We start from the raw sequence: 26,575 nt of genomic DNA on the forward strand, positions 1-26,575 counted from the left end.
CAAATTCCTGTCTCCCCAGAGCAGGACACAGCATTTCTGCTGTCACTGTGCCCCCTGCACAGAAGGTATTGCCCCCAGTGTGCATCTCCCGCTCCTCAGTTGCTGCTTTGCTGGTTTGGAAAGAGGAGACTTTCTCCATGGCTGCTGCTGACAGGGGGGCAGACAAGCTTCCCCTTCCTCCTCGCACTCATTCCCCCACGGCTCTTCAGCACACAGGGGGAACCATACCAGTAATCAGGAAAAGCTCTGGAGTTAAGCATCCAGCCAGGATCAACCCAATCTAAATATATTTAGGGATTCAACACCCTACCTGTAACCCCACAGGAAATCATCCACGTCATCTACTTAGAAAGCCAAAGCAAGCAGTAGGTATTATCAGAAATATTATCTAGACACCAAATTTAAGTCATTTTTCTGTGGTATACATACCTTAAATTACTTCATGGTTGAACAAAGCCACTAGCACTCTGCTAGCTATTTTCCTCTGTCCATGAACAACATTATAGAAACAACTTGATCCCTTTTCTTTTCCACTCCCATCTCATTTCAAGACATCTTGGACAATATCAGGTCATTTACATTTGCTAAGTCATCTACATATTGAAAACATTACAAATGTACATCTATGCAGCTGAATGCTTCAAATTCCTCAAAATAATAATTTTTCCTTTTTAAACTGGGGGAGGAAGGGGAATGAGGGTTTTAGCACCGCATCAGCAACACTACTCACAGTCAACTGTGTCAGTCTTACTGAAAGGCAAGAAACATGTTATTTTCCTTAACACCAGTTTAACCCATTCTCTGATTTCTAATGAGAACTCTGATAGTGCAGTTCAAGAATTCCAGCACTTGTAGAAATTGCTTCTTTTTAAGCACAAGAAATTGTATAAGTTCCACTGTATCATCAAGTATACACACTTTTCTCACATACAAATCATCATGGGGCCAAGTCACAGGCAAACCCATAAGCATGTTAAGAATGCCTCCCCCATGTGAGGGTCACTCATATGTTATTCACTAAATCTTCTCTCCCCCTACCTCAGGAATCTTCTATAGGCATTCACAGTGGCGTGAATGAGATTGTACTGCCAATTCACAAAGCGATTCCTCCTTTCCTGTGAGGCAGGAAGACGAGTAGGACCAAATCAGGCTATTTTATACCTACCAAGAAAAGCTGAGAACTTCACTTACCCACCTACAAGCTCAGAAAAAACAGGATGGGCTCACTGACAACAACTTGTTCTGCGCAGGTCTGTGTAGGTTCTCCTGCCACCCGCTCACGGTGCCGTTCTGAGCACCTTCCTGTAGAGACACAGCTGCCATCTGTGGTGTGTGCTTTGCTCTCCCTCATCCTCTCCCCAAGGGCAGAACCACACGTTTATTTTTGCACTGAATGAACGCTGTCCTTAGGGAGAGCCACGTGTCTGGCTGTGAACAACGCCTGCAGACAGCCCAGCTCCTGCAGAACTGCACCCCTTCTGCATGTCTGCTCACACCCCACATTCACCCCCACAGGGGTACCATGTGCCCTAGCACATGGAAGGATGTGGGGTGTCAACAGAGCCAAGCTGGCACAGCAGGACGAAATCAAGACATACGGAGAACAGAAAAACCAAGGCACTCCTGTGACCAGTAACGCGCTCCACAGTTCAGGAGGAATTTCACATGCAGTTACCTCAAGCCCCTCCAAACAAGTCTACTTCCCCCTTCTAGCACTTGTATCTTGTGATAAAATGCAGAATTATGAACACAATGCAAAATGTTGAAAAATAGTATTTATTAGCACCCAATTTACATAATTATATGGTACAAATGACACTTGCTGCTGCAACATTAAATAAAGCTGCTCTTAAAAACCATTGCTTATTTCTGGAAGTCTGTGTGATTTTGCTCAGCACAGAATGCGGGTACAGTACACAGATACCCCACTTCACTACTGCCATACCAACACAAATACCTGCATGGTTACCTCAATGGGGTCTCATTTTAAATGGCACACTAACATAAGCAGATCTATATAATTTTAAATGACAAAATATTTATTTGACTTATTCAGGCAAGTGAATGTAGCTTTAAATATAACCTATCCAAGAAGTTTCACAAAATATGAATTGCAGTGAAAAAGAGAAAGTTCAGGGCTGCACTTGAGAAGCTCAAAATTACACTGGCATATTTCAAAATAATCTCCCTCTGAATTTTCTATCTTTGCCATTTTAGATATTTATCCAGCATTTTAAACTACTGAGTTTTAGTAAGAAGTTTAAGACTAAGTTTCTGAATAAGCATTTCCATTTAAAGCAAAAATTTATACTTGTAATAATAAATGCTAAACAAATCTTTGGAGATTGAATCACTTTCCTTTTTCTCATGTCCCATGATTAATAAGCCTTTTCAAAATTATGAAATATATTACATTTATGGATGCTTACTCTCAAGAAAACTATTTCCTTCATAAATTAGAAAACAGAATTTCTCACTCAAAATAACATTCACTTTTGTACAACAGTTGCATTTAAACAAGGTAATTTTGGTGGTACTGCAATTCTGACACAGCCTTGTACTGAGCCATACACAAAAAACTGACAAGTAGACTATTACTCAACAAGTAGGTACTTCTCATTTGGATCCAAAATTCTGCAAGATACTTGAAGACCAACATTGTTTCAAAGTAGTCATTCAAAACTGGTGTATAAAATCATAACCTAGCCACACTTCTGAAGGGGAATCTTAATTTCCTTAAGCTGTTTGTCTACCAGCCACAGTAGCCTTTTCATATCAACAATCTGCAATGGAAGTGACCCAAAACAGAAGGGAAGCCACTGAAATTACTAACATGTTAGTGGTTATCACCTATAGTAACTTCTCCTAAAGAGAGCTGTCAGGTATCTCTAAGTTCCAGCAGAAAAGAAAAAAGTGTATTAATATAGGCAACAACAACAAAAAAAATTCCTAGCTACAGTCCATATGGCAAAGAAATTTGTCTTTTTCAGCCTGACAGTTAACTGGAGATAATTATGCAAAATACAATGCAAAGCTGACAAGCGTCAACAGAGAACCTTACAGCAACAAAAGTCATCTCATCATGGAGTTCCTTCTACAAGTTTTTCCAGATGCACTATTCAAGGAAAAAATAACACAAGACCACTTTTCAGTTTGCTTGGACTATAAAGGTACAAGAAATCATTAGCTAGCATGCTCAGTTTGCATTTCCAAAAGAAGCGCTAACACATATGAGACACTTTTCAAAACTGATGCACATTTGCAAATGTCCAACTTCAAGGAAACAATTCTAGGAGCCATATATCTGAAAACAAGCTACATTCGAAAGCACTGTATCTTGATGACAGGAAGCATAAAAAAATAAATTCTTAATGGAAAAATATTAGCTTGAAGTCCATCATTTATCCCTTATACAATGTTTTTGGCTGCTTTTCACAAGTAATCCAAAAATAATGACAATATTTGGCTTGGCAATAAGTTTTCCTTTCCCTTTCAGAATAGTACAAATCCAACTGTATAAATCTTTTCTCAACCCCACAGTCTAATACTCTGGTGTGAGGACCAAGGGTTACTCAAAATAGCCAGGAAGTAATTTTGGGAGCCTGCAATTCAAACTTAAGGGAACCAAAGAAGGCTGGCCTGGAGGACCATGTCAATCCAAGGCTTTGAGCAGCTTAGAAACACATACACGTGGTATGGTTTAAACACTGGTGTGATCTCCCAGGATCACAGCATGGCTTGGCAGCATGAGCAGGGCAAAAGCAGTCTAACACACAATACCACAATCTACACTTAGGCAGGAAGAAGTTGGGCTAAGAATATAATATTGTTAAATGCCTTTTTAGCTCAGCCATAGTTTGGATTTTGTAGTCTAACAAGAAGTCTCTCCTGACAACAAACCAGATGAGCTCCACAAATTATACTATTCAACTGGATTTATGCCTTCTGTAGTGGAATCCACATTCTCAAAAATATCTTAAATGATACAACAATTCATAAGCTTTCACAACTGACTACAGAGCAGCAAAATCAACTCAGAAGGCAGGCTAAGAGATAACATACCAAAATTAAATAATCTGCGTGTAAGGAGGTACAAATCAGTCTTTTGGTGGTGAGAGGGCTGGGCTGAAGCTGAAGCTTCAACCACCCTTCAAAAAAACACTCCAAGAGAAAAATCAGAAGTTCTTCATGACATCCTGCAGTAAGTGCTCACTGCAGATGAGATTTTAAGATTCTCAGAAAATGTATCCTAAAGGGAAATTTAAGTGGGAAGATAAAAAGCACATATCAAAAGGATAGATAACCTGCACAGGTATGTTCATTAGCACAGGCACACACATTTTTTTAAAGGTCACATTTCCAATCATCCTCCCTCCTAGGAACATTCCCACCAGCTAAACAAGAGTGTTTGCCTGAACAAGGACTATTTAAACAAGAGTCATCCTAGTCTCATTCCCCAGCCTCCCCAAGAGTTTGTTCATTTGCTCTGCTGTATTTAACACTATATTTTACAATAGGGGTTATTTTTTTAAAACACCCTGACATAATTGGATGGACCAACACTGCTGTCCATCAGTTTCTCTGCTGCTCAGTAGGAATGTGGCAGAGGCTTTCAGTGGCAGCTAACAGGCAAATCATTCCCATAACTCTGTATCTAAGCTTACAGAAACTGATGATGAAAGAGTCAAGACTGTTCACCTATTGTCACTCTCTTCAACTAAACATGTTATCAGATTCGCATAAAATATTCTCAACACCTTCATGTCCTTATGGAAAAAATGAGCTTCCTGAAACATCTGAGCATTTTTTCAAGGAAATCTTTCCACCTTCTCAGACACTCAATAGTAACAACTATGCTAAGTATCTCTACGATGCTCAGGAACAGCAGCTGCCCAAGAAAACTCGTATTGCCATGTCAAAGATTGGCCACATCTTATACAAATCAATTTACCACATGGAAGAAGTTAACTATTGTATTCTGATTTCTTCATTTCTCACAGTGTAGTCCAAACCAGCTTCCACTAAACAGCCACAAATTTCAGCACAGGACAACCACAATGGCTGCATTTCTTCCTTAATGCATCTCAGGTTGACTAGGCATTTCACACAGGCACCAAGCAGGCTCTTGGATACCTGGGACAGTCAGTCTGCAAACACACTGTCAAGCCACAGCCTGCAAATGTTTCCAAATACTTGATAGGCATTAGTAAAACCAAGACTTGATTATCTGATCATTATGCCTGCTTTTCAATTGTTTGTTTTCACACTTCTGCCCATCAAAAGCTGCTCAAAGAACACAAGTTTACAGAAATTGATGCTCCCCAAAATTACACTGTTAAAACCTAAGGAGGCAGAGAAAGGCAACACATCTGTGATCCAAGAAATGTACTGAAAAGGTACTGTAGCTAAGTCCTTTATCTCTCATACATTTATTCAAAAGAACAAATCTCTGGTTACTTTAAATTCACAACTGAAAAACAGTATTGTATGACCTAATCACAAAACTGGATGGTGAACACCACACATGTACTCAACCAAATTACATGGGACTGCTTTAACATGATGTTATTTGAAAATACACATCCTAAAAGAACAGGCTACAGTACATGGCATGTAGTTCTACAGGCTTCTTGCTAAAGAACATAGTTTATCAAAATAAAGATGGATGAGATGAAAGGAGCAAATCTTTTATGTGGAAGTTTTCTCTCTGAGGCCCAAAAATAAATGCAGACACTAGGACTTTGTAAGAGTGACACAATATATCTAGAACTTCTTCCAAGTCACTCCAAATAATTCTGTGCAAGTGTTTTGGTAACTGAATCAAATATGTGACAGCAAGCAGCCCAGTGAAGTAAATTAGAGTAAAAGTGAGAGTACTTAAACTAGTGGACCAATTTTCAACATACAGAAGGACTGAAAATTCTCCCATTAAATTAATTAGTATAACCAAAATCATTAGCACAGGCTAACATAGACAAAAAATTATATGAGCTAACCATTAAAAAATTACCAAGTAAATTAGATATGGGAAAAATAGTAATGGTAAAATGCTATATACTGACATTGCAGAAAAATGTTTTTTTCCAAGAATAAGTCATGGGTCCAGTTTTGTTTACACTTTGGATATATGTATCACACTAATGAAAGTTACTAATTACACTGAACCAGGAAAAACTGCACAGAAAAGGGGAACAAATAAAGATAATTTAGTGCCCTCAGAAGTTCAAAACTTGGATAATCATGAAACAGGAATTAAGTCTCTAGCTGCAAAAGAATCATAACATACTAAAAGTGAAGAAGAAACTTGAAAAGCAGCAATGCTCAAATGTTATTTAAAGGAGTTGTCATAAATAAAGAAATATGATTTAAGTTTGTCAGACATCAAAAGCTTGGTCTTCCTACAAAAGCATCATGTTAGAGAGGATAAATCCAAACAAATAACAACCACAATTAATAGATGACCCTCAGACTAAGTCCAACAAATGATGCATGTGGAATGGTGGTATGGACACCAATATCTGGAGAACGGAGCTTAAAGGATGAAAACAAGCAAATGTTGTGCAAAAAAAAGCAGACTAAAAAATAGCTTGAAGAAAGCAGAAAGGAATGAAAATATACAGACAGAACCAGGGTGTGCATGGAGGTTCCAAATTACAAAGACTATGAAGAGTATGTAAAATGGCACAAAAGATAGCTTGGAATACTGGCATGAAATTACAAAAAAGAGCTACTAAATATTACATAAATCCTCCTGCCAGTGAGATGTAGTCATTGTAATAATCTTTAAAAGGAAGCCTAATTGTTTTAGAACATATAAAATCTCACTGGCCAAGACAATATTAGAATGCACAAGTCTACAACCCCGCTTTAGCAAGCAGATGGACTAGATAACCTAAATAATTTTTTCAACCTTATCTCCTACGATGATGCTCAGAAGATCTGACAGGCTCATGCACAATACCCTGCAGTCCTACAAGTATGTGAGCAAGTACAGTAAAAAGACATTGACATCAATTATGAAGACAAGCACAAAAATATATATATTCCACAACCTCTTCGTAAGGCTACATTTGTTTTGTTTTGTTTTTTAAAGGCACCTCATCCTCTAGCTATTGCCAGCTTTTAAAAAAATCACTTTTCAGTTTGAGCAAGAGCTCAAGAGTGAGAAGGAAACATCTTTCAATTCACATTTGAACAGCCACTTCTTACATTCCAATTGTAATCAGAATGACAGTCTTTAAAAACAAGCATGCTGGCCTATTAGTTTTTATGTACAGCAATTTAAACAACTGTGACTACATATTGTATTGTGTAAGCAAAAACACAACATTCATTTCATACTCACACCATTATCCTTTGTATACACAAACTCAAGAGAACTCTTAATATTAAAACATTAAAATGCACCCATGGAGTCTTCCCTTACTAGACACATTTAATACATGTTTACAATATATATACACATATATAATATACATAACTTTTAGAATTTCTCAAATAAATTTTTGTAATTTTCTCTTCAAAAAGAAATAACATAATGACACTGAAAGAATGAGTCAAGTACACAAAACTCTCACAAAGTTGAATGCTCAGTTTTGCAGCCAAGTTTCCTCCTTTTCATCATAACCAAAACATTTTATAAAAACTAAATAATCTGTATTATTATTGTAGTCATCTGTTTCATGGTAAAAGTTCTAATCTTATCTAAGGAAATATATTGCATATCAATATCATGAACTGACATATGTGAATATTCTGAGCAATAAAAGGTATTCCAGAATATTTTAGCAGTACATATAATGTGTAGCAGGCTCAAACAGCACAGGTCAACCTTTTATTCTAAACAATATACTTGTTTTAAACTCTGAGATCAACTTCAAATGTGGTCCCATCCCCAAATGGCACTCTAAAAACAACATAGTCAAACCTCATGTTGATATCTTTCGATGACTCCTGCTTATGAAGTGTCAGTTTAAAGGTAAGGATTAATTTATCAGTTTCCAGTCTTAACCTCAGGCTGGTATATGAAGAGGTGCACTGGGTTCTTTCCTACTCATATCAGCACCAGAAATCAACTCCAGCAGAAATTCTGCTTTCCATTCCCATCAGAGAAAAACACCAACTTCATGCTTATGAATAGTAATAATTCTGATGATGACACATAACAGAAAAGAACCCACTCACTTTCCTTTAAGAAGGGACAAAAAGACTAACAGATTGGATTAAAAGTTATTTGTCAAATCAACAGAGAAGCTCTGAATAGATAAACAAAGCACATCTGCTGAGTAATTACGAGAAGCACTCATTCTTCAGGTAACCCAATTAACGGCACATACACCCAGTGAAGTGGACAAGGTAAAAAGTCCCTCAAATGGTGCAGCTGGGAAATATTCTAGCAGTAGCAGAATCTCTCAAACTGATGCAGCTTTGTACAGTTTCCACCTATTCCACTAAAAGGACTCATACAAAGCATCAGATTTAATCTTCAAACAAAGTATTTCACTGTTATCCATAATGCCCAGAATGATATCCTTTTTAGCAGGAACAGAAAGAGGAGACGAATGTTTGATAGCTAAAGTTGTAGGACAGCTTCTTTGGAAAGCTTTGTGATAATTTCTTGTGCCAGATCTCCAAGAATAAACAGCATTAAAATCTGAATAAGTTAAATTTGCTACTACAGTATGCACAGACTGTGTCAGTCTGTTGTTAATTGGGATTTAGACAAAAGGCTCAGTTTCTAGCCATACGCTAATACAGGCTTAAAAAATTATATCATTTTTTTTGCAAACAAAATATTTACTGAGAAACACAGAAGATGTAACAGAAACTTTACTGCATTTTAATGTATGTTAGTAATTTGCCTTCCTTTAATTGCATTTATCTTAGGCTAGCAGCCAGGTGGCTGAGATTAACTATCTGCTACTGCTCTCTGAACAAGATCTACTTTATTCATACACCAAAGGGATGACAAAGTGCCTCTCACATGATACAGTAAAAAGCATGTGAACTGACTTTGAATCACTTTTTCCAGGTGATTTGAGTATATTAAGATTCTTCAATGAGAAGCATCCTAGGAAGTTTCCCTCTTTTCCTACTCCCTGATGCAATTAGACCCCTTCTTTCCAGTACTCCATTTTATTAATAGAGACTACGTAGACCTAGTTTCACCCAAGGCCTGCCTGGACGAAAATTCACACCCTCTACATAAAAGCTTTTTTTTTTTTTAACTATTTGAAACTGAGAGATTCCAAGCCCTCAGCACCAGCTGAGCTCACAGAAACCAGAACAAACGTCAATTTAGAAAACAGCACCCTGCAAAACTACACACTTACAAACATTCTCTGAATTATAGGGCAAGATAAAACAACTCAAGCCCTCCTCTTCTCTTTTGTGCAGCTGGTTAAATATATACAAAGCTAAAGTTGAATGGGAAGCACTCTGTCATACAAACACTTTAGCCAGGGCATCTGCTCCTGCACTGGCAATATAACATTTGGATGGGTGGAAAGCCACATCATGAATGGACTCATCAAATTTTTTGCGATGGGCAGTAAATTCTTGGATGCAGGTCTTGCTTTCAAGATTCCACAAGCGAATCGAGCAGTCATGGCCTAAAGAAAGGAAAAACAGTTTTCTTTATAATTTGCATGCCTCCCACCATTATGAGAAAAAGAAAATGAAATCTGAATGTACTTACTGCCAGACATCAAATACAAGCCATTAGGATCAACAGCTAAACTTGTAACTGCATCTAAGTGAGCTACCATGGAGTGGATCAGTTTTCCTTTGAAAGAAAAGATTTATTTAGGTTATTTTCTGCAATTAAGTTTGTTGTCTGTATTCACTGCTTATGACCCTATCACAGCTGATATAACCCCAAGAGATCTTGTCCCATGACTGAATCATTAAAATTGTAGAAGTCAGTATTGGAATGTTTACAGTTCCCAAGAACCACAGTAGCAGTATCACCAACGTTTATGAGACCATTGCTTTAAGCCACGCTGACACTGCAATCACTGTGCATTTTAAATATCTGCCCCTTAAGCGAATTAATGGAGTTCTCAGGTAATATCTTGAATGGGTAGGAAGGCAGGGGCTGAGCATACTAGAAGCAATGTACATAAACTACCTGGGAATAGGGGATAGTGTTAGTTGTCTCAGAGAGAATTAATGTTTTATCACAGCTTATTATAATGACAGCAATAATTTCATGTTAAAAATAAGAACTCATGGGTCAAATGTGGCAGAGGTCTAGGAAGCACTAAAGGAGTGCCAGAGGTTCCTGCTCTCAAGAGCATAATAATACAGACAATCAACAGAAGAAACATAAACATAAGAACATGAAGATTTTGAAAAAGATTCAGTTTATGTTAAATATTTATAAACCCCATACATAGAGCATTCTAAAAGAACGGACAGAGAGATCCAAGTTCCTCATCACTTTGCCAACAAAGCTTTAAATGAACTGGCAATCTTTACACTCTAATGGTGATGAGAGATTTCTGCTTCAGAGGCTATCCAATTCTTCACATCCCTCAGCATTTGTGTGAATAATACTGATCATAACAAAATTGGGACTACGATTTATATTACACAATGCCTATGGCTAAGACCTGCTGGAAAGATGCATACCTGTGTTGTTGTCATAGAATTTGATGTGTCTGTCTTCATGAGCAGTGATACTAATTGGAAGAGTTGGATGGCTGATGACTCTGTTTATCTGACAGGAAGAACTGACTGCTAAGAAAAAACCCACACACATCAGTATAAGTAAGTTGCTAAGTTCTTTGAAAGACTGCTACTAAGAAATAAATATGTAGTCAATCTAATTTGCAAAATACTTCTTAAATACATATCCTGGCAACTCTCAGCTAGCACCTTATGTTATGTGCTTTCCTCTAAAATACTTTCCAAACTACACAAGACAGAGACTTACATAAAACATATGTATGCCAAATAAGGTCCAGCTTTTGGACATGGTTTTAGATAGGCACATCAGGCAAAAATGTGAAACCAAAAACTGAGTGAAAACACCTCATTCACACACATTCTCTTGCCAAGTCAAACTTTTTCGTAACACACAGGACAGGTAAATAAACACTGCAGGCAATATGTTTGAAGCAAACCAAATCTACCCCTTATTATCTGATGTGTATGTATTGAAATTATTATTGAAAAAAGGATGCTCGATTATTCATAGGAGAGCCAATTTCCTAGCCTTCAGTAATTCTGAAATAGCATGCATATATATAGATATATATACACACAGAGAAAAAAAGTATAGGAATTTTCTGGTTAGAAATCCAGGCATTGGTATGACGCACAGGTTAATGCAAGAGGTGTCTTAAAAGTCATAGATTATGAAAAAACCCACAAATAGTCATTACACAGAAAATCAAAATACAGATATTGTCTTTCATGTTGACTGTATTTAGCTAAGTTGCTTCCAAAGAACATTCGCACAATTTAATCTAAATTCTTACTAAAATAAACAAAATAGAAGGTTCACTTCCTGTTAAAATGGTAAAGATCCATTTTACACCTTTCTATAAAAATCTGAATCACAAGGCAGTGTCAGCATCCACAGGACACTTAGAAATTATGAACGTATAAATTCAGGAAAAAAATTCCACATTCATATTCACAAACATCCCTAAAGTTACTAAAAGCACATGAACCTTCATCACGGCCAGCCATCCTCACAGTTTAAAAATGCCAAGCAGAGGCTTATACTGAGCAGAAGAGTCCCTAAATAGTGCATAGGGCATTTCAGGTGACGTTTTCCTCTTGTCTAGTTCTTGTAGAAATAATAACTTATTTCTTTAAAATACATGTAAGCTTTATAGTACTGTTACATAACCAAAGATACTAAACAGGGACTGCTGGTTGCCATATCAGGGTCTTCTTTTCCTAAAGGAACATTACGGAATTACAGCAAGGAGTAGGTGCAAAAAACAGAAGGGAGAAAGGGAGGGAAGAAGAAAGGTGGCTTCCACTGAATTGCTTTAACTAATTTAGAACTGTTTTTGAGACAGGAACAAAGATGTGGGTTAAAAGAAGACATCCAGCACAGTAAGGAATAACCTAAAGAAGAGACATGGAACTTTTCATTTGCTCTTATAAAATTACAGTCATTTCAATATTTTAAAACACACAAGCAAAGCCAACAAGAATGGTTTAGTGCTTTTTAAAAATATAATTAAATAGGAGAATTCAGTGACATAAATCCCCAAGAGTGAGGGGAAAAATACCAAAATTTTAAAAGACTCAGTGTTTTACCTTTGTGGCCTGAATATGAACCCTTATGCCTCAGCTCATTCTGGTCTCTTTTGTAAAGTCATTGTAAAATAATGTACTAACAGCAGGCTCTTCACAGTATCCTCTAAAACTTCTAGTATTGGTCACTGACATGATCCAAGGCATTATATGGATCACAAGGAGACCCTGTGAATTAATATGCTTTCACTGGAGCTTTGCTTTCCTCCCTCAGTGAAAATTTCAACTAAAGCCCACGTCCAAATGAGACAAGAGTGCAATAAAGCTTAGAACATGGATACCTCTGAAGAAAAATAAAAATCATTGACACACACTCCCAATTTAAAAAAAAATTTAACATTAAATTTTTGCCTCTTTTGCAGTTCTGGACTGAAGAGAAAATGGATATATTGAATCTGCAAAAAATCACAAAGCCTTATTAAAGAAAGTTGTGCTTTTTCTCATGCTACTTGAAGAGTAGCATTTCCTCTCATTCCCTTGAAGAGGAATTCAGAGTGTGAGCTTGTTTCAATCTTATTTCAGAAGTATACACATTCTTCTGCTACTGCAATACCTGTGAGGTCTGTTGTAGTAGTAACAATTTACTGTTATATATCAGAACACAGCTTCTAACATTATCCATCTTATAATCTCTCATGACACGCCTAATTCTTTGGAAGCACTGAAAAGATTATCAACAGTATCCATCTTAAACAAGCAATTTTTTTTTTCCTTTAGTTGATTTGGGGTTTTTGATACATACTAGTATCCACATTGGACTCCAGGGTAAGAATTCGCTGCCGTGTCTCCATGTTAAAAATGCTAGTGTGTCCACTGTTAAATGATGCTACCATGAGGCTTGGGTCACTGCTCACAAGGTCTACTGATGAAGGGATTCCCATTTCTAGAAAACAATGTAGAGAAGATATAGTTGGTGTAAAGAAAACGAAAACAAAAATTAAACAAAAAAAATCCTTACAAAAAAAGTAAGCACTTCAACACCAAAAGGACCCCAATTATCAAAGGAAATGTTGCATTCTAAAATATAAATTATGCCAATCTAAATAGCTTTCCCTGTATAATAACTATTTTAATACTATTTTTTTGGATACGTGTATTAACAACTTTCTTTAAAAAAATGCTGTATCTGGAACTGCAGCTATGCAGAAATCTACTTTAAAACTAAGAAAGCAAGAACTCCCTGTCCCCTTCTCCTTCCTTTAACTGTAACAGCAATTCTCAAAAAAACTCCACCAAACTCCATTGTTTTGAGTAAAAGGACATGAAATTGAAGAGTATAACAAGTGACATGACAGATAATTAATGTTGTTATAATTAACTTGGACAAAATCAGAGCTTAATAAAACAGCAAAGTTCTCCAGGTGCAGATTTTACACACTGGAACTGTCATCATGTACAGTTATATAAATACATTATAAACTTGTATTTCAAAGCTCCTGCCTTTTGTGGTATATATTTGATCTCCTTATACTGTAGCTATCTGCACACTACAGGACAGAAGGTCAAATCAGCAAAGCTTGGGCATAGGATATATTCCTTAGGATTTTTCTCTTCAAATGTCCTGTTCACCACCTGCTATGTGAAAGAACAACACCAGTTGCAACAGACGTTGGGAGGAGGAGGAAAAGATAGAGAGTGAGAAACTGAATTTTAAGCAACCTAATGTTGGATCATAGATTCAGATAACACAGGAATACCATCACATCCCTGTAAACTCTATAGAGATTCATGGGAGAAATAGCTTTCTGAGACACAGGACCTCAGGAATGGCAGTAGTTACCTACAAGTACCCAAAAAAAAGCCAAAAAGGATTGGTGTGAGAAGAAAACACATTGATTCTCAAGTGACCTTTTCTATCACTGCCATGCATGCTTCCTGGTAAGCAGGAATCTGCAGCTTCCTGGTAAGCCTACAATGGTTAATCTGAACTACTTGAATAATGAGTGACAGATATTTTAGGGGTTTGTTACAGGTTATCAATAAGCCATAGGAAAACTGAGCTTTCAGTCTTTGGATTTCACAACTGGGCTTCATTCCAGTTTAGAATACAAAAAAAAAAAAGCCCTAATGTTAGGGCTATTATATTGCCTCTGTGAGGGAAGACTACTCCTCCTTCTCCCTTAGTTTAATAATTAAAACCAAAACAACTCACAGTAACAAACTCCAAAACTCTACCAGGAAGTTTTCAAAGCAGGCAAATAGGCAAGCTGGCAATAAGAAGTCTGCATACCTTTAGAAACATAGTTTTGCTAAAACTAAAATACATGGAATGTTTCTATTTTGCTCAGTCTGTTTCAACTAACAAGCAATGGCATATCTGACCAGCTTTACACTATAATTTGATATGTCCATTCAGCTGTGTCAAAGTTTATTTTGCCTCAAAGTTTTTCTGAAGAGACATGGAACTGTCTCAGCTCATGGGCTGTCTTTAATGACTATCAGCTGTAAGAGAGTTTGGCCATGTCAATGGGCTTGTTCTGGAGCACTCTGGCTCAGACAGACAGCAACTTCCAGAAATTAGATTCTAACCAGTGGGATTTTCACTTGTGCATGACATTTCAGTAACTAACTCTAAAGGAGCACTTTTTTTTCAACTAGTACTGTTTAGAATCACTAGGTTATTGTTATTTAGTTGAGCTGCAAACTCAGAAATTCAATTGGAATCTCTGTGTTAGAGGCACAAGGAACGAATCTGGAAGGTACAATGACACTGGCCTGAGATGAAACACGGATTACTCCAAACCTCCACTGAGGAAGAAAGGGCTTTTCATTCTGGACAAACCAAAAGCAAGGGTCTAGTGGAAACTCAAGTTTGAATGGGAATTATGGAGTTAATACACTATCCTCAACAATGCTAGTAACATCAGCAGAGCATCTGCAGCAGTTGGCTTTCAGATGTATCTAACTGTCCCCCTGAATGATGGTATATATTCAGGTAATGTCAGAGAAGGGTTGCAAAATTTACTCTTCCTAAAAACATTCATAAAGATACAAAACTCAGAAAGAAGTACGGAGAATTTTTCTATTCAGTAGCCAAAATTATGTCAGTCTGAACAGTGATGCTCATGAACTTCAGGATAGGGTAATTTTCTGTACCTTGATTATCATTAAAGATATTGAGAGCTGGAGCAATTTCTGTAGCTTTCCACAAACGTATAGTGCCGTCTGCTGAACAGGACAGCAAACGCTGGTGAGCTCCACTGTAAACCAGACCCCACACTGCATCAGTATGGCCTACAAAAGCACCTCTTAGAACAGAAGGATCTGTGAACCAAACACAACAAAACACATTTCAAAACAAAATCTGAATTAAGCCAATAGCTGTATCTTAGCCCATGTTTAGACACCAACCTCTAGAAGATAATTGATAAAAAATCCCAAGATCAATCACATCATATCAATACAGACGTCTTAATTATTCTGGCATTAAGATGCTTGAATTTCAGCAGCATATGTGACATTCAATTACCCAGTTTACAACTAAAGGAACAAAACAATGCTTCAGCAGAAGGGACACTGCTGACTTTGACAAAACACACTTCATTGTTAAAATTCACTTTCAAACAGCTATTAATGCCACAGCAGTCCTTTTTATGCAGAAGCTAGCTTTGAGACCAACTGCATCTGAAGGTACCACAAGTGCAAAATAAATCATAAAACCCAGACACAAGGCCGATATCCACTCAAATCTAGTAAATTTTACTGAACTGTGCCTTTTTAGCTGTTTGTACCAACATTAACAGCTTTGGTGTCAGACTATAAAACCTTTTTATCTCAACTCCACAGAAATTTGTCAAAAAAATACACATTTCCTGTACTTTCCAAATAATCAGGTTTACTCCAGTACTTCCAAAACCTGTACTTTAGACTAGCTGTTTCTAAAAGCTGTGATGAGATCGAGGCCTTTTTTAAGAAAATGACATTTTATCTTGCCATCAAGCAGTAGTATCAGCATTAAAACAAAAGTTTACTTAAGTAATTGAAGATAACATTCAATTTGCTGTTTTAAACTCTCACAGAAGCATTATCTACAAGTTATACGATTTTAGTGACATAACATTACTGCCACTAAACTTATCATTTCACTGCTGTGTGCAACAGCAACGTACCATAAGAGTCATAGGGGTCAATGTTTGGGTTGGTTGTGTTCCAGCCATGGATGAGGCCATCTGTTCCCCCACTGTAGCACTGCTCACCATTACTGCTCATCACCACACAGAGCACTGGTCCACTGGAAGAAAGCCCCAAAGAAACACTGACTGTTAACGTTTTCATTACATGCAATACAGTGTCAATCTTAAGAATTTCCATGTTGGATACAATTCACTTGCTGCATGGATTGCAACAAAAATTCTGCGTAATGAAATCATGTGCTACAAGACTTCCCACAAAAATACCCGCCACAATATCTTGTAACACAGCTGATATCAGAACAATTAATCATTATGCACATGAAATGTGAAAAACATCACAATTTAAAATCTAGGATCTTATATTTCACTTAAACACATTTTTTCTCTTTTCTAAAGATTTAAGGCGCTTTCATGAAATCATCTCAGTAGATTTAAATTCATGGCATTCATTCTTCTTCGGTTTCATTCCACATACGCAAGTATGTGTCAAAAAGGCAAAAGCTGCAATGATGAACAGAACACCTGAACAAATTTGAATTGTATCATTTGTAGGTTTTTCATTTAAAAATTGTGGTATATCTGACTTCAGACATAAATAACTATGCAGAAGGAAGCAGAATATATGCAGATATTCTAAACAACATAGGAACTAAAAGCATCACATGAAATCGGTAGCTGATAAGGTGGAAATTACTTCTTTAAAAAATTCTGTTTCTGTTTGAAAATCTTAGCTTTCTCAAAATATGACAGTATTTCTCAGGAAATACTTACTTATGTGCTCGGAAGGTATATATTGGCTCTACATCAAGAGAAGCACTCCTAAATGAAGTATGAAAAAAATGTTAACATGTGTACCATCTTATACAATGCTTCACAAAAATCTGCCAGAATCACTAAATTCTTAAAATCCCTGCTACATCTTTTGCAGTGTTTCTCCCACAACTTCCTCTCCCAACATGATTTTTCACGGGTCTAGGAACTATTTGTAGTCTTTCAAAACATGACAGGACTGGTTGTTTGGATTTTTGTTTGAAGACCTTCAAGGTACTTCAGAGACCCATCAAACAAGCAGCTAGGTACACCAATGGAACAGGAGTGGAGAGACATTAGCATCACATGGAATGTATCATTAATCGTTCTTACTGGAGCAAAGGAGTTTTGGACTCAAAGTTTTTCTATCAACACTGAAGTGCTTCAAAATTTGCTGCTCTGGACTTTATCAATGCAAGGGAGGACTGTGTTATGCCCAGTTCTCCTCAAAGGGGTCATGTACTCCCTTAACCACATCAGCCCCACTACGAATTTCCTCTGATTTCTGGAAATTCCCAGCGATTTGCAAGAGACAGTTAACAAAGGAACCTGGCAACATCTTAGTGTTTCAAGCTGTCCCATGTATATGCATGTATGTGTATACATACATATGCATATATATATAAATGCATCCTATACATTTATATACACATGCAAGCACACTAACAGGCCGCATCCAAATATCTTCACTAGTAAATTAATTTGTCATGTTATCTACAAGGAAAATATAAAAACATGAATGGTTTTCATCTTCACAAACAAAACACATTCACAAACACACATGGATTTTTTCTGGCATTCTTTAGGCATCTCCACCCTTCTCTGAGAGCTTGTTTTCCTAGTCTTAAATTCAGGGAACACTTTCCATTAACTGTAAGAGCCATTCAGTGAAACAGTATCTAGGTTTTGGTTTTCCTTCATAAATTAAAATTGGTTTTGAAGAAAATAAAGAAAAATTCTTACTTTTTTGCTGGGGCTGTTTTTTGTAAATTCCACATTTTTAATGTATGGTCCTCTGAAGCTGTTATTAAGACTGGTTCAACTGGATGAAAAGCGAGACCTCTTATTCCATCAAAGTGACTTCTTAACGTAAACTTGGGGTTCCAAGTCTTTCTCAATGCATCCTTATTGTTGGCTATCTAATAAAAAAAAATGCCAAACTTGTAATTAAGCTGGAAGGCACAACAAAATGAAGAAATCAAAAATTTAGTTTGGCATTTTCAGAAGATGTCAAATTACCTCACCCACTTTTCACAATAACCTGCTCTCAAACAACAGTCCACTTAACACTAACCAGACACTTCAAAATGAGAACCAAGGTAGGCATATTCCATACGAGCAATGTCATGTCCACAGTGATAAATTCTATGCAAATCTGAAATAATCTCATGTCTGTCAAATTACACACTTCAAAAGCACTGATACTTCAATTAATACAGTTAAGTGTTTAAAATTTGATCTATGGCTCATTCACTTACAAAGTTCGGCTTGACTCACCAAGGTGCAGTCCCTGAATATCCAAAGTACTACTGACATAACACCTCTAAAGAAAAGATCTGAGAGAAACAGAGAAGTCTCTAGAAGTACAGAAAGGAACACAACCTAACTTACCCAGCTAAGGCAACACAAGCTCTGTAATAATGCATGACAAGTAAAGTTTGCCAGAATAGGAAAAAAAAAAAGCAAAAGGGACTTGGCTACACACTAAGAATCTAACTGGCAGGCAATAAGGTATCATGTATACAGACACAATTATTTGGCAATAAATGCATTGTAGATGATCCAAAATAATGCCTTTTAATAAAATAAGTTACTTCAATATTGCTCCTCTGAACAAATATTGACACAAAATGCTGAACAGACTTTTTCACTGTCAGTCAACAATGTCATGAGTTAAATTTACTTTTCTGTAACCACTGCTGATGATGGTTATGAAAAACCAAGAAAACAAACAGTTGTACTGATGTTTATCATGTCAAAATCTAAAGATAATTCCAAATAATTTGTATCTTTAACTGCAAAGATGAGAGAACTATTTTGAGCCACTTCAAGAAACATTTCATCCTGGGGAGTGGGTGCGAAAGAGGAGGTTTAAGAACAGAAGTGCTTTTTCTTAAGCTTCGTTACATCTGGATTTAACAATAAAAATATAAATAAATTAAAAGGTTCTATAGATTTTAAACAAGGAGAAACGAGCCACAAGAAACAGCAGGTTTAGTCTCATCATATTTCTTAGTAATGACATATAGCCTTGCTCAGGGAGACAAGTCAGTTTCTTTGCCAGTTTACTGAGCCAAGTTGGCTCAGTGAGGGAACAGACAAATGCTTGAGCTGGTACAAGGATGGGGCAGGACTGCACAGTTAGCAGCTCTGGCAGGTTTTCTGAGGACTGGCCAAGAAAGTCTCAGCAAAAAGGGTACAAGATGTACAGATATCTGGAGAGGAATTTGGTCGCCTCAACATAGGCACCTAATGCCAATCAGGTGCTGGAGGGAACCTGCCTCCCCTCCAGGTGCCATACCAGCAGAACAGGTTCTGTGTCACATCTGCAAAAGCCACAAAGATACCTCAGATGGTCTAACAGTGAATTCCAGTCCTGGCATGATAAAATTCTCCATTTGCTGGACATTCATTCAAAAATGTCCTTCCAAACGGACTCCAAGATGGGCACTTTCACTTCATAAACTGGAAAGTAGATGGAAGGCAGTCCCAGCTAACAGACCAGCAGCAGAGCTGGAAACAGATTCTAGCCCTGGCACATCACCCACCTGGCTGCACCACATCACTCTACCCACCAGTCTCACAAGCTCTGAGGCTGGTTACTCACACAGCACACAACCTCCTTCTGTCTCTCCCCACCAAAGCACAACTGTGAGGTAATCCAAGGCCTGAAAAGCACTTTGGGGGGATGCCAACTCCAAAATTAGCACCTGATCTGGATTTGCCACTTATAATAATACTCATGTCTATACAAAATTGAAAACTAATTTAAAACAAATTGAAAACTAAAGACAGCAATGACAGGTACTTCTCTTGTTCAAAGTTGTAAGAAATCAAACAAGGGCCTACTGCAAAGTCCAAAACCTCCAAATCAGTACTCAACATTAAATGCAATGATTTCATAGTTCAGTCACTCTTATCTAAAATCTATTACAATTTTATGAAGATGATTAATCTATCCATAAGACTAGGGGAAAAAACCAGAGCCAACCAAAGTGAACATTTGTCAAGAATGTATAAAGGAAGGAAAAAGAAAAGGCAAACTTAAGTGTATTGGCTAGAAATCTGGAAAATTTAGTTTTGTTTAATTTGTAATTTTAGATACTCTAAAAACCAATATACAAAAGAAAAAAATTGTCTTTTAAGTAATAAATTAATAACCTTCATTGCCAAGTGAAAACCATTCTTCAATTTACAGTCAAAGCACTATATAAAAAACTGAAACCATGAAATGAGGTAGGCTAATGTTGCCATTTTTTTGAGGAAAATAATCTAGCAAAAATGTCAGAGAGATGAAAGGAACCAAAAATGGGAAAAGTGTCTGCCACTCTTGAAAGCAAATATATTTAAAGACTGATTCACGTGATCTTTCAACTTAATTCTCCATATGATTCAAAACTGACACTTAAAAATAAATACTAAGCTTTCACTAATCATACCTGATTCACATTTGGCAGCCAGATGTATGAAATAGTCCAAAATAAAAACATTATCCGTAAGCTAAACTTACAATAAAACTTGAAATAGGAACACCAGCCTGTCATTTTGCTTCAATAAAGTGCACAGTAACCAGAGCAAATAGTTTTGTAAATGTTTTTTTTTAAATGTCAGCACTAGAAAAAGGTAAGAGTTGAGGTAACCATGACTATGAATTCCTGATCACAGGACTTCATACAGGCATTGGACAAATGAACAAATAGAAGTTAATATTCTCTACCATGCAGGAAAGGACTGGAGTGGATAAAGAAGTGCTACTCCATAAATGAAAGCTGTTAGTTCAGGATACTGAGACATGAACAAACAGAACATTTATATGGACACTTGCACAATGAAGTCAAGCAGTGAAAGCATCTTGTACAGATGGGTTAGCTTTGCCATGTTCTCTGAATTTAAAATCCAGCCTTGGATTTTTAGGAGTACCTGTAACAGCAATTTATTTGTACATTACCATACCCCTTTCTGAAGACATAGTTAGGGAAAATTAGTTCTTAAAAACATTAGGAACTGTCACCCTTACAAGCACCCTTCTAATACCTGCAGGATGCTATTCAAGCACTCCTCAGCCTCCTAACAGCTAAGCAAGACCACCTCCCTTAACATCTACTCATCATTCAGAAGCTACTGGATACTCTTCAATTTCTCTACAATCCTTTTGAAGTGGAGTGGCCCAAAACTGCATACAGCCCATGTAAAAGGGACATAAATGTCTCTTAATCTGCTGGCCATGATACTCCTAATTTTGCTCAGTCACTGGGGTTGCATGTGCCCAGATGTACCACTATCACTAATTTACTTTCAACTACTTGCATAACATGGCAGGCAAATGAGAGGAGAGGGGCTTGCAGAGAGCTTGAATGCTGCTGTGTACGGGAAAGACTCCTTTGCCAAATAAAACTTTGTGACATCCTCTGGCAGCATAATGTTAACTGGTGAATGTTTTCTGCTGAGTCTACACACAAGTAACTTGCATCTGCCTTCAACAAGACAGAAGAATGTTGAGTTACCATTAATAACCACTTACATCATAAGTCAGTGAATCTGCCTCATTTGCTACTGTAAGGCCTGCCAGTTCTCCAAGACCCAGTTCATTTTCAAGGGCTTCATCTGTTCCCATAATGAAAGATTTCCCTGAGGATGGAGGGAATGTTAAAGCTTCCACTGCAAGAAAACAAAACAAACAGAATCCTGAAACATAGATTTATACTACAGTGTACAATAAAAGCACATTTTCCACTTTTAGAACGCTACATATCTGTCAAGTAGCCGAGGGCAAAAAGATCCACAGAGATGCATAGAAAAACAGCTATTCCAAAGATAATCACTGTACTTACCAATAAGCAGCACCCTCTGAACACACCTACACTTGAGGTGTGTGCAACTCCAGACAGTAAACAGAGCCAGCCACGGGCAGGAAGGGTGTGCTACCATTAATCCATATATAATGCACAAGTAACACAGAAAACACCTTCCCCAACTCAACTACAAAATACAGCAAATAGATATTGAAGAAGGAACAGAAATGTAGATAAAAACAGCTGGTGGGAGCAGCCTAAATCAAAGCCCTTCAAGCACGGCTCTTTGAATAGGTCTCTTAGTTATTACCTTTTCATCACAAACATCTTTCACCTCCTCCACCCCAAAGCCTACACTACAGTTCTCTTTTCCTGTCTTTTGAGCTCACAATGCAGTATTTCACTCAACACACAATACATACAGGACACCAAATCTGAAAACTTCCTAGAATAAAAAAATGTGTGCACAAAATATGGAGTGTCAGGTTTATAAAGAAATACACAGCTAAAATTAATACCGAACTCAGACTGGTAACAATCAGCTGTCCTTTTTTTGTGAGAATCCATGTGAGTCTCTGAATTAAAAAACACATTACTGAGAGGACATGAAAATAGAGCTCTGCTAATACAGCTCTCAGTACATGTGAGAAAAGTTGGAAAGGGAACATTCAACAAAAAATTCTTCCACTTCACAAAGCGTTGCTAAGTTACCCCCTTCTTTCATGAAGAAAATCACTGAGCATGAAGGAAGCAGAACTACTGAGATCTTTGGTAGCCATTCCACACACAAGAGCTTTTTATGCATCTTAATTATAACTTGGCCAACCTACTTTTTCACTCTCACTGAAAGACTGCTAAGTGGAACTCATGTTTTGCACTTTTTTCAAAACACATATTTACCATTTTAATAGAGCACATGATATCACAGAATCATAGAATGGTTTGGGTTGGAAAGGACCTTACAGATCACCATGTTCCAGCCCCCTGCCATGGGCAGAGACACCTTCCACTTGATGGGGTTGTTCAAAGCACCATCCAGCTTGGCATGGAACACTTCCAGGGACAGGGCATCCACAGCTTCTCTGGACAACCTGTTCGGTGTCTCACTACCCTCACAGTAAAGAATTTCTTCCTAATACCCAATCTACACTTGCCCTCTTTTGAGTCTGAAACCATTCTCCCTTGTGCTGTCACTACATGCCCACATAAGATGTCCCCCTCCAGCTCTCTTGCAGGCCCCCTTCAGCTACTGGAAGGCTGCCATATTTAACAAATTAATATAGTTTCATATCCTATATGTTATTATGATCGATATTATAGCAATTCAAATATTAAATCAAATGAATGACTCAGCATTTTTCAGACTTAATAGTAGTGCTTCATTACAAAGATGCATGTGTGGCTCTCCATACTCGGACTAGCCCCTGTGAGAATTTCTCCTAATTTTTGGAACACATTATGGAAATTAATACACTGGCAAGCTGCAAGTTGTTCTGTATGATTCACAACACAATCATGCTTCACCACACATGCTTTTGAAAGCTATAGTAAGGCATTTGTGTTTACCTGCACATCCTCTATATTTGTACTTTGGAAAAAAGGGCATGCTTGTGTGTGTGTGTGTGTATGTATACATACATACATTTAAAATTATGTCAATGGGGAAAAAAATGATGCTCTTATGTCCTCAGACTTTCCGGCCCACACTTGTCTGCCAGGCCTGAGCACAAACAAAAGCAAGTGATTAAGGATGGTCATATTACAAAGCCACTAAGTGCCAAATTATTTTTTCCATTGTGCTCAAAGATATTCAGCCAAGACTCGAACTTAGGTAGGTGTCTTGACCTTACTAATAGTGACCATAATGGAGGAATAGGAATGTCATTTATTACACCTAAAACTTAGGTGCAATACCAAATCAGAATTTGTAAAGTGCTTGGAAAGTCAGAGAGAATAATTCTTAAGTAACTATAAACATCCACCCTCTACAAAGGGGAATGCACTTTTTTAATATTTACCTTCATCCGTCCTGTTTATCTCATGTTCAATGAGCCTTGAACTACTGGGCCTAGAAGAAGGTGCAACAGATGGCTGTAATGAAGGGAGATCATCAACATCTCTCAAGTTTGCAAGCATATCTTGCAGCTTGGACCTGTTGGGCCCTAACCAGAAAAAAACAAAAAAATTAAAGGGTTTAGGCATAGTTCACGATGACACTCCTTATATCAGATATGCTACAGCAGCACATGCAATAATGGATCCTACCTTGCATTATGACATTACCACAGAAAAACTAATGAGCACTTATTTCAGCAGTAACTAATCATCCAGCATGAAATGAATTTCAAGAAGAAAGTGATAGAAGCAGCTGAGAATTGTGAACGCACAATTTTCCCCATATGAATGGACTCATAGTGCTACTTGTACGGGATGTTGAGGAATGCCGCCAACTGAGTCACACTTTAGATAATTAGAATATTTACTTTGCTAAAACAATAGCTGACATCCATGAATATTTTAGAATTTGTGCATCAGGTACTTTGTGCAGCATATTCTTATGACAACATTATAATTTAAATTTATTTGTGCAGTAGTGTAGTATCATGAACTATATAATCCAAGAAGTTATACTTATATTAAAATAAAAATGCAACTGGATTCACTGGCCTAGTTCCTGAAGCTACATATGGTGAAGACCCATGCCCTTCTTGACACTTACCTGTGCTTTGCTCCATCATTTTCCCACATCCCTGTTTTGACTGTTTTATATAGGATTGAGGCTGAAACATATCTTCGGTAGTTTTTCCTGTTGTAAGTTTAATTAAGAATGGGAAAATGTCTTACCCATAGTCCATTATGTTTTTTCCTAGACCAGTAAATAATACAGCTATTTTCAAGCAGCTTTAACACAGTAGTGTACTCTAATATATGTATTCTCTCATAAAACCATTCTATGATTCTATCCTCTTATTACTTCACAGGAATGTTTACTACAGCCTTGCAAAATCATGAGTTTACTAATGCAGTTGCAAACACTACTTTGTCCACCCTAATCATAATGACTGATAATACACTAAATTGTATTTAACTTGTCTGTCACCAAAATATTACTCAATCCAGAAAAACACTAACAAGGATTTTGCAAGATTGTTTTACTGTAATATGTGCTTCATAAAACCAGTATTTTACTTAGTAGCAGTTCAGAGGCTAAGCACCATATATGATTAAATTAAAGTCATAGAAACAAACTTTGTAAAATTTAATGTTATTTAGTTCCTTCTTCTTTCTCCAGACAGCCTCCCTCACATTCTTCTTCACTATGTGCAATATTATGAATAACTGAAAACAGGCTCTGATTCTTCCTGATTTTTCTGCATTGATGGCCCTCCAATGATGGTTTGTCCATGGAAAGATGCTTAATTTCACTGCTACAGTAAACCACTTTGTCTCCCAAGATCAAACCAATCAAATCAATCCAAAAGGCACTGAGCAGCAATTATCTTCATGAAGGAGCACTGGATGTCCAAGTGCTGCCTTTCCATTGTGATTTTTTATCATAATGATATAAAACATATTCCAATAATGTCTGCATCTATATTAAGTTTTATCATCAAAAATAAAAAGACAACAGATGTTCAAGAACAGAATTTCAAAACTTGGATTAAATAATTTCTGCTAGACTAATCCCACAGCTATTTACTCTGAACTATATAACATGTCTGTGTATTTTAAAAATAACAGACAAGTTACAAAAATCACTTTCATTGTAATCATACATTGGCATGCCCTATCTTTAACCATAAAGAAATTTAGAATCAATTTTGTTAAACATGAACACTTTAGTTAGCTCAGATTCTTGTCAGATTTGCAATGAACTTCCAGTAAATTAAATTATTCCAAAGATGACAAAAATATCACTTGAGAAATTTAAAGCAAGGTAATTTGCCTTTTTTTTGTTTTTAATTTGGAAAAAAAGGAGATGTTTAGTTTTTGTTATTTCATAACATAATTTCAGCCAAATAACCAACTGCTGAGCAGCAGCTAATGAGAATATCAATACAAAAAGTAATAAAACAAGTCGGCCTCATGCGAGGCTCTGACATATTTACATCATTGTGCATATCTCTTTGGAAGTGAGAATTTCCTTGGTATTCATAAGCATCTTGCCACAAAGGGAGAAATATCCCTGAAATTTCTTACCAGGCTACATGCAATATTATTAATATACATCTTTCACACATGAATTCTCAATATGGCTAGGTCTTTGAAACACAGCCATGAATAAAGTGTTTCATTTTAAACACTCCATCTCCATCTAAGTTCAAAAAATTTAATGGCTTACCT

General features: G+C 37.0%; 1 protein-coding gene across 3 annotated transcripts in view; it reads right to left on the bottom strand.

Annotated features, from left to right (window-relative positions):
• Positions 1-1,766: 1,766 nt before the first annotated feature.
• STRN (striatin) overlaps positions 1,767-26,575 on the bottom strand; it is a 67,805-nt gene continuing 42,996 nt past the window's right edge. The window contains exons 9-19 of one of the 3 annotated variants that reach the window (XM_030946457.1): positions 24,951-25,037; positions 24,250-24,393; positions 21,961-22,097; positions 18,183-18,358; positions 17,181-17,228; positions 16,386-16,507; positions 15,373-15,540; positions 13,019-13,159; positions 10,633-10,737; positions 9,698-9,784; positions 1,767-9,611 (exon numbers count right to left, since the gene is read on the bottom strand). In XM_030946457.1, coding sequence (XP_030802317.1) covers positions 9,442-9,611; positions 9,698-9,784; positions 10,633-10,737; positions 13,019-13,159; positions 15,373-15,540; positions 16,386-16,507; positions 17,181-17,228; positions 18,183-18,358; positions 21,961-22,097; positions 24,250-24,393; positions 24,951-25,037 — 1,385 coding nt within the window. In that variant the 3' untranslated portion in view covers positions 1,767-9,441. Of the gene's footprint in view, positions 9,612-9,697; positions 9,785-10,632; positions 10,741-13,018; positions 13,160-15,372; positions 15,541-16,385; positions 16,508-17,180; positions 17,229-18,182; positions 18,359-21,960; positions 22,098-24,249; positions 24,394-24,950; positions 25,038-26,575 lie in introns of all 3 variants that reach the window. The other 2 variants (XM_030946455.1, XM_030946458.1) reach the window with 2 other exon arrangements.

Source organism: Camarhynchus parvulus, chromosome 3 (assembly GCF_901933205.1).
Source record: "Camarhynchus parvulus chromosome 3, STF_HiC, whole genome shotgun sequence".
Classification (NCBI taxonomy): domain Eukaryota; kingdom Metazoa; phylum Chordata; class Aves; order Passeriformes; family Thraupidae; genus Camarhynchus; species Camarhynchus parvulus.